The 15,589-nt window shown below is 47.9% G+C and overlaps 1 protein-coding gene across 11 annotated transcripts in view; it reads left to right on the top strand.

Moving 5' to 3' along the window:
* The window catches only part of TEAD1 (TEA domain transcription factor 1), a 267,954-nt gene that overhangs the window by 78,487 nt on the left and 173,878 nt on the right, over positions 1-15,589 (top strand). For all 11 annotated transcript variants that reach the window (XM_027073108.2, XM_027073114.2, XM_027073113.2 and 8 more), the window contains one exon: positions 6,692-6,947. In XM_027073108.2, the coding sequence (XP_026928909.1) occupies positions 6,791-6,947 (157 nt within the window). In that variant the 5' untranslated portion in view covers positions 6,692-6,790. The remainder of the gene's footprint in view (positions 1-6,691; positions 6,948-15,589) is intronic.

Raw genomic sequence — 15,589 nt, 5'->3', positions numbered from 1 at the left:
GCTTGGCTTTAGGTCTGTGGCCTAGTTCCTTTTGAAGGTGTCTTGGGATGAAACAGAGCAGTGATTCGTTTGACTGGTAGTGGCAGGAGGAGAAAGGGAGAGGCAAGAACTTCCGTTCTCCAAACTGAGGGTTGACGGGGGGTGGGAGGGAGGGGAGGGTGGTGATGGGTATTGAGGAGGGCACCTTTTGCGATGAGCACTGGGTGTTGTATGGAAACCAATTTGACAATAAACTTCATATATTGGAAAAAAAAAAAGAATTTCCGTTCTCACTGGCTAACAGATTACTTAAGGGGATGGGAAAGGTGATGCCACTAAAGGCTGGTAATACAGAGCTGCATGGCATGAAGTCCATCGAAGCCTTTCTTGAACTGTCACCTGGGCAGGTACTTGGGGCTGATGGAGCCGGAGAATTAATCAGAGAAACTCAGGAGGGTAATGCCAAAGTCCTTCCGTGGGTGCTCAGCATCGTGGTCTTGGTGAAGAGGCATTGGCTTGTTGACGGATCCTGTTGATATGGAAGTGATGTTTGCAAATGAGAAGGAGTAATTATCCACTCCTTCCTGCTGAAATTAGCATCTGTTGGCAATTGGAGTCTATGACACCAAGGCTTACTGGCTGCTAATGGCTTTATGTTCTTAGCGTTGTCATTTCCTGAACGTTCTGCTCAGACAAGGACTTAACGTTCTGTAGCTCCATTTCTCTGGAGGTTGCCTCCAAAATCCAGTCTGTCAGGCTTCGCTTGCATTTCTCGGGCTACTTGTTGACAGGTTTGGCTAGTGTCTAAAATGATGGGAAACTAGTAACTTGTCCCACCTTACGTATGCAAAGTGATGAACCATCATGAGTGCCTGACATTCCTACCAACTACCTGGGGAGGTGAGTCAGTATCATCACTACTCATTAGGAATTAATTAGACTGTGCTTGCAGGTGTCAGTTGGAGACAGCGCTGAGCCTTCGGCACTGCCTACATTCTCTCCCTTGGAAATCCAGCCTCCAGCTCACTGTCTAGTGAGGGTGTAGTTGAGTCTGATATTCCCAGGGAAGGTGCGCTGTGTCTGGCAAAATGACTCCTGGATTCAGATTTTCATTAATATAGGACTTTAATCAACTTAGTTAGGTCTCTGGACCTCATAAGGTGGAGATAATACCCGAGAGGAGTAGGGCAGTGATGAAATAAGATACTGTAGGTCAGAGCTTCTGGCATTGTGCTTGAAACGTGGTTCATTGGGAGAAGGTTGAATTTGGATTTGAGGTACCAGTTCACTTTGGAAGTAAAGAATCTTTTTTTCCTAGTCTTTTATTGGAGGGCAGCTTTTCTCTTATGAGGAAAATCTGGGCTGTCACTAAGATCACAGTGACCAAGAGTGATTCTCTTTCTTTAAATGGCTCTCAGCTTTGCCTACGTCCACATTCTTCTGAACTCATAGAAATCTTCCTTAGCATTCCTTTCAGTGCCACTCCTTAATGTTCCTTTTTCATTCACCCGCTCACTCAAATTTGCTTTGTTACCATTTTTCATTTCTTCAGATTTCTTCCTTGGCCACCTCTTGGGTTCTGGCCTTCACATCCTCGCCACTTTGCCTCTCTTATTACTTTCCTCATAGCTGCTATTGTCTGGTTGTGTCTTCTCTAGGGGCCAGAAGAAAAGAGAATGAGAGAGGGTAAAATATTGTATCTCAGAAATTTTCATTCCACTCAAAATAATGTTTGTTCATCGAAGCAGGAGTTTACCTTCTAGAGGACCCAAACCATATTTGTGTCTTTAACACAGAAGGGCAGTCGGTTGTCAGTAATTGTGATTAATAATTAATAAATTGGGTTAGATAGTCAACTCTTGTCTATCTCAACTGTGCCTGTCTTAAGTCTGTTCTCTTACATCTTCGTAATTGGGTGATTTTCTCTGGGACTCTTCTCCTTAGAACCTTGACCAGATCAGGGTGAGGGATGGGAAAGGGACCAAAGCTCTCGCCCTTCATGTGGAAAGCTTGGGTGATAAGTTCATTCATATTGATGTCAAAGAATGTTCACGTCATCCGGTTGTTGGTTCATTCTTTCACTGAGCATTATTCCACATACTGTGCTAGCACTGGGGATCCCGTGATGAGCGTAAAAGTCCCTGCCCTCAAGGAGATTGGAGTATCGCTGGGGTGCAATAACAAATCAACTTACCAAGTTTTATTATAGGTAGAGTCGATGGGAACACAAGGTAGTGTTGTGTTGGCCTTAGTTGGCTTTCAGTGTTAATGACGGAAACTGATGTACATGGGGGTTGACCAGTGCCCTGTCTTCCTGGGTTACTCAGGTGGAGATAGAGTCCTAATGCCCAATCCATCCCTTTTCTGGTTGCCTCGTAGAGTACTGAGACATTGCCTAACAGAAGCTGTATGGATTTTTGTGACCCTCATGTTCAGTGGCGTTTCATTAATCAGGAGGGTTATTTAAAACTAACCCCTTTATTTAAGAGCTCTTAAATCACCTGTAAGTGGGTGACGTGCTTACATTATGAGAGACCCATAGAAATTAAGATACAGGGAGCAACAGAATACTGTGCCCTAGGTCCTACCCTTGTGAATACATCCCTTGAATGGAGTCAATGTCAGAAGCACCTGCATTTGACTGTCTCACCCCTTTCTTTGCCCACACTTTTAGATTAAAATGTGAATTGGTTAACTGTATATATGCTATCACTTCACTGTAATCCTATCACCTTTCTTGAAGTGTCAGTGGGTAATTATGGAAGAACGATCCATTTAGGGAGGGTAGCTGTTGGGGCAGTTAACAGGAATATTTAGGTCCCGGGTAACATTTATTATAGCGTGGCCAAGGAGACTTTTAGGAACAAAATGAGCTTTTAGAAAAGTGTTAATGATGGAAACGGAGGCACACAGAGGCTACATGGTACACAATATATCCCCCTAAGTCTCTACAACAGTCCTGCAGGAGTAGAGAGAGTCCTTCTATCCCTTCATGATTTTTCTGTGTTGGGATTGAACTTAAATTTATGTCCATTTGTAGGTTAAACCCTGAGCTTCTACGAGATGAACTAATTTAGTCTGGGTGTTGTGGCTGGTGGATGAGCCAGGTTTACAAGCCAGGTCAGGTTGAGTCTTAATACCACGTGTTCCCTCTCCAGCGCCCCATCCTGGGCTTTTCTTCATTTCCTGAGTTGAGTGAAAGTTGACTCCCTTACTCAAAGGATGTATGAGCCGGTGAGGATGTAAGCCCTGGCACAGATACTCTCTGCTCAACTCATTTGACTAGAGCTTGTTGTTGGTAATAAGCGGGCGTTTGCTGCTATACATTCAGGGGCCACGTAGATTGCGTGGTAGTTTACCGATTCCACACATGCTTAGGATATTCCTAATGTGTGACTGACATTCGCAGAGCCACCGGACACACGCTTCCAGGATGAGGTGGATTTTGAGCTGGGCTGGAAGGGACCTGAGGGATAGAATGCCAGGATGGTTATTTCGGTATCCAGTATGGGAGCTTTTCTCAGCCAGCCCCAGTCTTGTGATCGGAAACTCTCTGCCCAGACAGGGCCTCATCTTACAATTGGGTTGTAAAACCAAGGGCCTGTAGAACTCTGTGGATTATGTATGTGGTAGCTTCTGGGGCTATGTTCTGGCCCTTGTCCAGAGTAGGTAATTCCATCCTGCTGAGCTCCGGTTGACCAAATTGCAAGAGCCTGGACACAGCGTTCTTCCCTTTGCAGTAAATGAATAAAAACCTGAGAGCATTTAGAGCGCTGCCTGTATTGACTAAGTGGATGGATCAGTTAATGCTAGCTAATGTTGCATGCCCTAACCAAGGACTAGGGAGTTTTAGCTTTAGAGGTAACTTGAAGGGGTTGTCCGCCCGACTTTGCTGCCTGTCTTTACGGCACTTCCCTCCTTGTGGAACAGTTCAACTAGCTGGAAAATTTTCCGTATGTTGAGCCAGAATCTTCTTTGGAACTTCTACAGAATGGGTCTACACCCTTCCCATGTGGCAACTCTTAGAGGTTGTTCAATGTCTACGGACACTGAGCTTGACGGTTATGATTCAGAAAGATCTTACCAGCTTTGAGCCATGCCCTAAGGGTAAAAATAATGGAATTTAATAGGAATAAATATAAACTCCCGTTTTTAGCTCCGAAGCCAGTTGCACAAGAGAGGAAATTCAGGAGCAGCACTTGGGAGCTTGGAGGTTTTATGAATCATAGGTTTATGAATCTGAGTGTCATTTATGAAGGGTTGTGGACAAACTGGGATGCATTTATGAGGGCTGGGCAGAGGGACAATGTGAATTATGCCTAGTCTGGAACGTAATCAGGAGGCTGGGGGCTGTTCCAGCCATACCTCAATGGGTGTTTGTTGGTGGGGGGGGGGAGGGTTGCTCCATTTCTGTCCCTTGAGGGATAGACCCTCAGGGGATGAATAGGTAGAAGTTAACTGGGTTTTAGCCTCCCAGATGGAAGAATCTCAGCACGCCAGTACAAAGGAAGTGGTATTGGGGTTCCTTGCCATTGGGGATGTTCAAGTGCAGACCGCGTGACCAGCTGATGGAAGAGTTAGAGAAGATGTCAAGCATAGGATCAGGGGGTGCTGCTGTATTTTGGCCTGGAGACTCTGTGGCTCTCACTCACACGGTGGTGTTCTCCTTAGGCAAGTCACGCTCCCTGGTCCCTCAGCAGGCCCTCACTGTCCTGGATTCTATCCCTCCACCATCGTGGTTGCATGCTGGGCACATCACCTGTTCATCCTACGGTGAGGCTCCCTGCAGTGAATTCATACTGCTGGGAGCTGCCCAGAGCCCGGAGGGACTGGCCTGTGTTTTTTTGTGCCGTTCGTTTTGTTTTGTTCTATTTTGGGGTCAGGTAGAGAAGGAGAAGGCGGGCTGGCCGCTACCTCAAAATGTTTGCTCATATTCTCGTACTTCTTCCGAGAAAGTGCTTTGGAGGTGGAAGCGACTGTTGGGTAGAGTCGTACAGGTCAGCCTGAGTTTTGTAAGACTCCTAAATCCCAACCAAAAAAAATATAATAATTTGAGAATTCGAAAAGCCCACACTGGAGGCATCATGGAGTTCATCTGCAGGTCAATCACAAGACCTTTTCTTGTGGCAGAGTTTATGCCTCAACGTTTGGCAGGTTTTAAAGTCCTGTGTTAACGCACACGTGTTGGTAAGACGTGGTAAATATTTTGCTGACAAGCTCCTTGAGTGATGGGTCAATGGCAGCATTTAAAGGCAGACAACCTGAGGGTTTCTTTTATCCAGGTGCTGCTAGATCCAAAAAGCTGTCAGGCTAAGAAGCCAAATGCACCCACCAGTTACACCATTAATTGTGTCATGTTCACATGCCCCTGAGTTTCTGCACCTGGGATCTGTTGATCTATGCAGCTGGGGGAGGGCAGGTGAGAGGGGGTGCAGTTGGGAGCGAGAAGGAAAGAAGACAGGTTGCTTGCTCTCAGGGGACTGCCCCGGAACTCCGAACAGGTCCCCTGCGCCTGGTGGGGCCACCGGCATCTGCTGCCCTTCTGGCCGCCTCTGTTGTAATATCGTGTGGACTTGAGTGTGGAGGTGGATGGGATGGTGGTCACACCGAGCTGTCCCTGCTCCGGTCCTGTGCCTCCCTTCTTCGATCCATCCCCAGGCGCATTTCTTCTTCCCTTTTGGGGAAGCCTTTGAATTAATGATCTGATGCCTCTTTGACAAAGGAATATCGATATGTTAGTGTGCAGACGGCAGGGGGTACTGGATTAGATCATTTTCACATTGGTGTTTGTGCCAGTTTGACATTTGTTTGGAAAGCTTATCCCATTATGCCCATAGGTTACATGCATAATTTAAGGGGAATAAATCTTTGAGAAAAATTTCTGGTGCTTCTGTAATCTTCAGTGCTACAGAAGAATAAATGAAAAGACTCCCTACGGATCTCATGTGATCAGAAATTCCAAGCAGGCTACCAGATGAAGTGCCCCGTGTAGGTGTAAAAACATTTCTGCAAATGCGCAGGCCACTTGTCGAGGTCGCAGGGGAGGCGAGGGCAGGGGCGTCTTGGTCCCTGCTGCAGAGTTACAGTCTAGAAGCTGAGAGTGGCCAAGTGAGCTGACCGTATAGGGCAAAAGCCCCGCAGAGAAATGCTGTACAGAAGCAGATACAGGGCAGTTGGCATTGGTTTTAGTGGAATGAGTATTTAGGATGACAGTAATCTCCTCCTTCCTCCCTCCTGCCACCGTCTTGCATTCTGGCGATCTCAGTGACACACTGACTGGGCTGATTTGACATTTTTGAGTTCTCATGCCACTTGCCACAGTGAGGCAGACATCTTTTGTCTTACTTTATTTCCTTTTGAACCACTTGTTTTGCCGTGGACATTGGATTATCCTTGAGTAAAGTGCTCCTGGTAGATTGGAGGCATTCAGTCAGAGGTTTTTGCAGGATTCACTGTGAACTTGTAACTCCGAGTGAGTACTGTTCTCACATCTGTGAAGACTATCCAGTTTCTGCCTGCCATCGCGTTTGCGTATGAGTGTTTAACATGATCCATAAAGAACAAAAGCCGCCTGGACCCCTGGATTCCGTATTCTCCGCTAGGACTTATTTTTCGAGCAAAGCCAGTGACTGAAGAACAGGTAATAGAACTAGTGAGAGCAGTATGTTGGTCATTACCTCGTCCTTATGCTATCTTTTCATTTCTCTCTTAGGTTTATTTTCTTGAAAAGGCTCCAGGCTCCGGCTTGGAAAATCCAACCGCCAAAATTGAGCCCAGCAGCTGGAGCGGCAGTGAGAGCCCTGCCGAAAACATGGAAAGGATGAGCGACTCTGCAGATAAGCCGATTGACAATGATGCGGAAGGGGTCTGGAGCCCTGACATTGAGCAGAGCTTTCAGGAAGCCTTGGCTATCTATCCGCCATGTGGGAGGAGGAAAATCATCTTATCAGACGAAGGCAAGATGTATGGTAAGTGGTCTGGAATGCTACGATGTGCTTTTGTAATAAGGGACGATTGTCGCTAGCCTCGTCCTGAGATCCATTCACTGGCTTGGGTTCGATGATCTTTGTGGATTTTAGTTGGCCATCAAGGGACTAAATCTCAACTAACCAGAAGAGTCCATAAAGGGCCGTCGGGAAATCATTCTCTGGGGTTTTCTTGTCCTTCTACATGCTCAGCAGCATTATAACAAAAGCTCTCAAGGTCCAGGTTGGAGCACAGTCGCAGTGACATGCACAGACCCCCATGTGTCGGGGCTAGTTCTTAGGAGCACGTGGCCAGTCTCACGGAAGCCTGCCGCGTATTAGCTCCCGGTAATTGACTGGTGTCACGTGGAAACGGGACTTGGTGCTACCAGATCTCTTGATTCCCGCCCCCCACACTCCCTCCCCCCAGGAAGAGCTAGCAATATAGATGTTGATACATGAAATCTACTCATTTTTAAAAGCTGGCATTTTTGTTTTTTAAGCACAACCCTGCATAGGCCAGTCAGACATGTATGTGGCTTGCTCAGACCTTCAGACCACAATCTTAACTGCTGTGTTGCCAGTTTGCAGTTGAATGGCCAGATGAGGTGTTAGCCCCCAGGCTTTCACCAGCCTCCCCTTCCGCAAGGGGACGCTTAGCAGTGCGTTTTAAAGGAAACTTCAGGAGTGCCCGCGAAGGGAAGACTGGTTAACCAAATGGCTTGGGGTGCCAAGGGCCGCAGCAAGCACCCATCCACTAGTCTGGGGCTTGTGTGCTGGGGTTGAATGTTCCCTGGTCCTTCCCTGAGTGCTTCCAGCTGCAGACCTGAGCTTGCTCACCTTTTGGGAAGCAGATGGCAGGTGGTTGCCTGCACATTCTGCCTGTCTAATTGGGCACGTTGAGTTGACAGAGCTTGTGCTAAAGAGTCTAAAGAGACGCAATCAAATCGCCGAACCTCCAAGAGAACCGGCCCAGCAGCCTACCTGAGGTTATTAACTTATCATGGAAGTGATTTATTTCTAAATAATTTGAAAGCTCTTCCATAATAGGGTGTTGTACCTTTAATCCTGCGCCTCGTCTATCTGGGGCCGTAGGAGGCTGCTGCTCAAACTAGCACACGCGGCTAAGGAGAAGGCAGATGGTGGTGCAGCTGCTACCAGCTGTGTTCCCTGCCCTCCCCTTCTCCAACTTGGATGATGTAATGGAAACAAGGGAAATTTTGCTTTCTGCAGCCTTGGAGTCTCCAGCCTGTCAGTGTCACACACACAGGGGAGAGAGCCCAAGCCTTCATTTGTTTTATGCTCTCCTGTGATCCTTTGTAGCCAGAGAAGCTTCTTTGTGTCCATTGGTGAAATGGACTCAGGGTGAAACATATCAGCTGCTGTGGGTAGAAAGTTTCAGGGCTGTCTGTTTTCTGTGTGTGTGTGTGTGTGTGTGTGTGTGTGTGTGTGTGTGTGTGTGTCTTTCCTGGGCTACCCTTCCTCAGCCTGGGGATATGCTTGCAGGGTCTTGTCTTCATACCTAAAAATGCACCCCCGCCCCCCATTTTAAAGGCAGAGGAAAGTACTTTAATCCTTCCGCCTCCTTTGAAGCTGATTTTATTACTAGTTGTGAAGGCGGCTTCAGGCTGCTCTCCGTTGTACAACTCCAGTTTGTTAGTCCAGAAATTGTTGTTCTCTAAAATACCGGCCGAGTATCGCACATCCTGGTCGGTAGGAACTACTACCCTTCTCTTCTCACAGAGGATACTGGAAAGGTGCTTGTGCTTTAGGAATGAGGTTTGCGGCCGAGAACTTAATTCAGAGCAAAAGTTAATTTTGTCTACTCCCGATTGTGTTTTCTTCTCTGTTGGTTTTACTTTTTAGGTAGCAGCATTGGTAGATTTAACCAGTCTGCCTATAACACCATCACAGAAACAATTTTTTTGTGGAAATCCGTGTGTTAAGTGCTCTTGTTGGTGGTCATGGGGTGTCCGAGGCACTGGGCTGAATATGGAAAAATAACCAAGAAGTTTTGGATTGGAGTCCTTTACCACCCGCGGACAGATTTGCCTTCTGCCTGAATCTCCGTTTTCTCCCCCATGGAAAGGAAAAAGAGTCAATTAAAGTGATTGATGTCTATGGGTCCCCGAGACTTGTACGTTTGGTGATGCCGGGACTTTGTACCTCAGTAAGAGTGATCAGTATGAGAGCACTTGTTCTTGATGTATGGATTCTTTCTTTCCTTAAACCAACATTCCACCGACTTACTGTGTTAGTAGCGACCAAGCTGATTTAAAATGGGGAGGTCTTTCGAGCAAGCAGCATTAGGAATTACAACTGCTGCGGCGTCACGTGTCCGGATGGGGGGGTGGTGCAGGAAATGCATTTGCTGCGGTGGTCTTGAACCCATGCCCTCAACCCCCTCTCGGTGGCCAGCATGGAGGGGTGGTGCTCTGACTGGTAATTTGAAAGGGACACATGGAGTTAGCAGGGACTCGAGAGGTGCAGATGACATCCCTCAGGAGGGCTGCTGCAGATTCCCCTGTGACTTTGAGGGTAAGAGAAGTTAGACGTGGGAACCTCCACAGTGAGGCCTCCGCCACTCGGGGATTGTGGATTGTGTCAGTGAGCAGTGTGGGGCCAGAGGTACTGTTCCCTGGCTTCTGGCTTGTTCCCCATCTTACCATACATGAACCAGGCACAAACCAGACCCAGAGTCGAAGTGTCCTAAGGTCCTAAGAGCGTTCTTTTTCTTTTGAGCATTTTGAAAATGAAAACATTGAAAGCATTTTAGATTCCGTGGAATAAAATCAAAATAATCTAATGCTTTTTAGTGAAATACCAAGTGTTTTTGACTTGAGGGGGTTTTTCCAATATTTCTGAGCATTTGTAGAGTGCATTGTGATGTCACTAATACTGAGCCATTTGAGAAGGAAGGTCAAGTGCAGCGCTGATTTATTTTGGTAATGACATTTCCTCCGTGGTCGGCAATAGGGCAAATGCAGTCTTATAGAGGGGAAAAATGGAAAGCTTTCTTTATGAGGAGGTTTGGGCCATTAGAAGAGATGGCTTGATTCTCCCTCTGCTGCCTGGGTCTGTGGGGAAGCTGAGACTTGATGTGATTGGCCTCCACGTGGACAGACTACTTTTCTGCCTTGGGCCCCTCTGTGTGGGCACCTGTCCTTAGGGATAGTTAGGAGATTGAGGCCTCTCTGCAAGCTCACACTCTCTCTCTCTCTGTGTTTCCTATTTTTATGTAGCTGAGTGTCTCTTTTTCTGGTAGATAGTTGGAGAGGAGATAGCAAGAGGACACAATGGGATAGAAGGTTTTGATCAGCAAACTGGTCTGAGATTAGATTTCACGGGAACAGGCCATTAGTTTTTAAAACAAAGCCGTGAACCACAGGGATACCCAGATGTGTTTGTTTTGCAGCTGAAAACCCTAGTCTAGCACTGTGGTCCCGTTATCTCCTATAATCAAACCAGGGTAGGGACAGCAGCTAACATTCCTCCACTGATTGCTTTAGAGACCGAAGAGTGCAGCACTTAAAATTTTGGACTTTGGAATTGATAGGAGGCTTAGCCCTGCCTCTTCTAGATATCAGACTTTGGGCAAGTTGCTTTTCCTCCTGGTGCCTTCGTTTCCACAACCGCAAAAGGGATTTAAATGGATCCTACTTTGTGGGACTGTTACAAGACTTAAACAAACTAATTGTGATCTGGGATTCCCCCTGCCACATTTGGACGGTGTCCGGCATCCGGTGAGAGCTATGGAAGTGTTTGTGAACGGAAAACGAAAAGTGCTGTCTGCCATGAGCTGGGCTAAAGGCTTTCCATACGCTTTCCATCTACTGCTCCCAATGACATTTTGAGGTGGATATTCTGATCCCCACTGTGTCGACGAGAAAGCACATGACTAGTGTAAATGGTATAGCCGGAAGGTTTCAAATCCAGGTCTGTCTGACCCCCAGACCTGGGCTCTTTTCACGTGCTTTCATTCCTTGCTTGGTGGAGGTCATTATGTGTTAATTCAACAGATCAGTATTGAGCGCCGCCTGTATTCCATCCGGGTGCTGGGGGTTGTCAGGGATACAGCAGTGAACCAGACAGACACGGTCCCTGCCCTCACGGAGCCGTCACAAGTTCATGTGCAGGAAACACTGACCTGAGGTCAGGGCTGTGTGCCAGAGCTTTCTGGGAAGTCTGAGGACCCTTTGAAGATGGTCACCTTCCACTTAGCCTTTTGAAGCCTGTTCTTGGCCACCAACGTCCAGGGCACCTGGCCCAATGCTGGCAGGAGGAAAGCTTCTCAAATAACGCAGCAGGGAGGATCCTAGATCACAAGGCTGGCCATGATGGTGGCCAGGAAGCTGTCTGGAAGATTCTGGTGCCCTGGGATCCTACAGGCGGCCTGGACAGAGCAATTGCTAGGCAATGGCTCTCTCCTTTTATGAGCAAATGTCTTGGGGGTCCTCACCTAGGGACAGCTCCATGGATGGCCCCTTTCTTGCCGGGATGCCAAACCTACTGGTTAGTCCTGGAGAGAAGAACTGTGAGGATGACAGAAGTTTGAGGGGGTGAGAAGGAAGACCCCTGTGGGCCAGTCCTCTCCAGTTGTTCAAGCTGAACCCTGCCAGCTGGGGGAGCACTGGACATGGGAGGGGCCCCTGCCTACTTCACAAAGGCACTGACAGAAAAGGGAGGGGGGCACTTGTAGTGAGGTGACAGCAGGGGATGTCAGAATGGGTGAGCATTAGTCGGTTAGGCAGAGACTAAAATCTGTGGTCCTCCTGGTTTTGAGAGCTGGTTGGGAAAATGCGGGAACATCCCCTTTCAAGGCCAGGAAAGTGGCCTGTGCCTGTAGGCCCCAGAGGCCTTGATGTGGAAATGGCTATAAAATCCAAGCCCTGTGGGATCTCCAGGCCACTTGGAAAAGTGACGCTCGGGGCCTGAGGTGAACTTGTTTTTCTGCACCTGGACATCATGTGGCATCTTTGATTTCCTCTTTCTGTCTGACCTGTGATTCAGGGTATTATTTCAAGTGAGTTGGCTACAAATGGGAAGCACAAAGAACTGTGCCCTGAGAACAGACTAGAAGCCCCGTAAGGCAAGGACCCCACCCTGACTGCCTTGTCAGACATAGAAGCTATCAGTGATGTTTGTCCAATACATGCATACCTGAATTGTCATTGAAAACAGAGAAAGGTTGGTGAGTAATCCTGAGCCCAGAGGGCCTCTGCTGGTAGAGGCACTGGCTAGAAAGAAAGGGAGAAGAGAACGCAGCGGGGGAAAAAAAGAGAGAGAAAGGTTTGTATATTTAACGGTCTTCCTAGATGAGGAAGAAGAAATCCTGGTTTTTGCTAGGTGCTGGCGGATGCTAATGCAAGAGGGAGGAAGGATTTCTGCCCAGGTGGGCCCAGTGGTAGAATGAGGGTTAATTCTGGACTCCTCAGAACACGTGAGTAGTAGAGGATTTTGAAAGACTTTGGTTCCTGTGAGAAAAGCAAAGCCAGCGTCATCAGCAGCGTTTTGGCTGGGAAGTTTTTTTGTTTTAAAAAAAAAAATTTTTTTTTAATGTTTATTTATTATCGAGAGAGAGACACACAGCATGAGCATGGGAGGGGCAAAGAGAGAGGGAGACGCGGAATCCGAAGCAGGCTCTAGGCTCCGAGCTGTCAGCACAGAGCCCAACGCGGGGCTCGGGTTCACGAATCCTGAGATCGTGACCTGAGCTGAAGTCAGACATTTAACTGATGGAGCCACCCAGGCATCCCTAGACACTTTCTTTTTGTTTGAGAACGTGTTGTCTTGTTTATTCCTCGTGACAACCCAGCGATACAGGTACTTGACAGCTGAGGAAGTTGAGGCCCAAGGTCAAATCGATTGCTCAAGGTCACATAGTAGATAAGTGGTGGAGCTGACATCTGAAAGCAAGCCACTTTATACAATTAACTACAGTTGATCCTTGAGCAACAAGGGCTTGAACTGTGCAGACCTGCTCTATACAGGCTTTTTAAGATAAATGTGGTGCGGTATTGTAGGTGTATGTTCTCTCCCTTATGATTTTACAAATAAGTTTGTGTCTAAAAAATATTTCCTTATTTTGAGAGGGTGGGAGGGGCAGAGTGGGAGAGAGAGAATCCCAAGCAGGCTCCACACTTGATGTGGAGCCTGACACGGGGCTCGATCCCACTACCATGAGATCAGGACCTGAGCCAATGTCAAAAGTTGGACACTTAACCAACTGAGCCACCCAGGTGCCCCCAAAATAACTTTCTTTACTCTAGATTACTTTATTACAAGACTGCAGCATATACTATGCTTCACACAACATATGAAATATGTGTTCATCGACCATTTCTATCATTGGTAAGGCTTCTGGTCAACAGTAGGCTCTTTAATAGTTAAGTTTTGGGGGAGCCAAAAGTTAAACTTTTGGCTCTGTAGGATTTTTGACTCTTTAGGGGGTCGGCGCCCCTAACCCCGGTGTTGTTCAAGGGTCAGCTGTACATATTGATCTGGAGGGAAGTGTATGCCCTACTAGAGATATACACAGCTTAGTGGTAGGGCAGTGGGAAGTGGTTGTGACTGGGGAATGCACATGCCTCTATTAGAAAATGCAGAAGAATGAAGGAGGCAGAGGCAGAGAGGCAGACTTACCTGAGCTAACTTTGAATGGGAGAAGGCCACGTAGTGTGTGTTTTTCACTTACTTTGGATTATGGACCCCTTTGAAAACCATAGAAAGTTGTGGTTCTTCTCCCCAGGGAGATGCATAGTTGGGTGAAGTTACAGGATCACTGCACAAAACTTCAGGTGATGTCGCGCCTAGGCTCAGACTTGCTGCTGTGGCAAGAGACGGAGAAGGGAAAGGCGAACAGATCTAAGCAGACCGGGTGAGAAGGGCACAGGGTCCTGCGAGGGCATCCCTCTGGTGCTCTTAGAAATGAGGGTGTATGTGGGAGGGTGGTGGCAGGCGGGCCTGGGCTGCCTCTGCATCATGGAGGACCGTGAAGGCCACAGCGTGGTGTCTGGTGGTCATTCTGAGGACAAAGGGAAGCCATTACATTTTTCCCGGAGAGATGACGTGACTCAGCCGGTGTTTTACGAAGCCAGCTCTGCAGGCGAGTAGGCAAGCTAGATGACTATCGCAGGAGCCCAGTGGGAGAGGAAGAGGCCTGAAGCAGGTACCAGCAGTGTGGGCAGAGAAGTTCCAGATGTGGAACCAACAGGACCGGCCAACCCAGTGGGATTTGTGAAAGAGAAGGCGGGGTTGAGTGATGGCAGGGTTCCGCTTCCAGGGGCCCGGAGGATGAAGTGGGGAGTGGAGACTGGAGAAGCAGGTTTGTAGACAGGAGAGGAAGGAGGAGGTGAGTTCTGTCAAGAGCTCGAGGCCCCGGGCAGCCACCAAGGCTGGCTGGGGGCTCGCCATCAGAGAAGTGGTCCCTGAAGCCGTGGGAGCGGTGAGGACGGGCCTGCGAGGCTTAGGCACTCCCAGTGGGTCACAGTGAAGCTGGCACAATTTTTAAATGAGGTACCTGTTGCAGTGGGACAATAAAGAGAAGTGTCTTTTTGAGAAAAAGAGAGACACATCGGTAGTTCCCCAGCCTGACCATCATCAGCAGAAGCACTTGAGAAGCTTTTTAAGCCTTTAAGAAAAAGAAAAGGAAAAAAGCTAACTCAAACCAATCAAATGAGAACCTCTAGGAAAATGGTCTGGGAATCTATATTTTTTAAAGCTCCCTGGGAAATTTGGGTGATCAGCCAGGTTGAGAGCCATAGGGCTAGGAGGCTACAGCCTGGGTCCAGGAGGACAGGAGCACATTTTTTAGAGTGGGGGGGGGGGGGGGGGGAAGAAATGAGCAGAGAATGAGACTGACATTTGAAACAGTCCTTACAAGGTTTGGGTACAGGAAATAAACTACGTTAGTCAGATTATGTTTCCTCTGTACCGAGACAGAACACGACCATGGCCTAGTCTTTGGAGAGATCTTGCCTCACACAGGAGCAGCCATGAGATGGTATCTTGAAGGACGTGAGTAGTTAAAGGAAGACTTTCCTTAGGACAGGGGAGGGTGGTTAGCAGGGAACAGAAATTGATGAGGTGAGGATATATTTGGTGACACAGAACCCAGAAGTGACTTTAAGAGGGGGTAGGGCTTCTTTTACTCTGAGGCACAATGCCAGGACCAGATGGGCGGAGGGTCTGGGGAGGGCCTAATGATCGGGTCTACCGATGAGGGGAGTAAGGTCATGTGGGCCGAGGCGGGTTGTGGGCTTTGGAAAAGTAGATCAGGCTTAGTAGAGATGCTGTGGGGGAGCTGGGGTGAGCGAAGGTATTGCCCAGCACTGGCAGGAGGCCCTGAGAGAACCTGGAGAGCCTTCTTTTTCTTTTTAAAGTTCATGTATTTATTTTGAGAGAGAGAAAGAGAGAGAAAGCGCAAGTCAGGGAGGAGCAGAGAGAGAGGGAGAGAGCATCCCAGGCAGGCTCTGTACTGACACGGGGCTCAAATCCACAAACCGTGAGATCATGACCTCAGCCGAAGTCGGATGCTTAACCAGCTGAGCCACCCAGGCATCCTGTTTATTTCCTTTTTTTAATTGAAATCTGTATTGAGATAAGTAGATTCACGTGCCATTGTAGGAAATACACAGTGATCCCCT

Source organism: Acinonyx jubatus, chromosome D1, assembly GCF_027475565.1.
Source record: "Acinonyx jubatus isolate Ajub_Pintada_27869175 chromosome D1, VMU_Ajub_asm_v1.0, whole genome shotgun sequence".
Taxonomy (NCBI): Eukaryota; Metazoa; Chordata; class Mammalia; order Carnivora; family Felidae; genus Acinonyx; species Acinonyx jubatus.
Note: the sequence above shows the minus strand (reverse complement) of the source record. Positions and strands in the feature narration are given on the sequence as shown.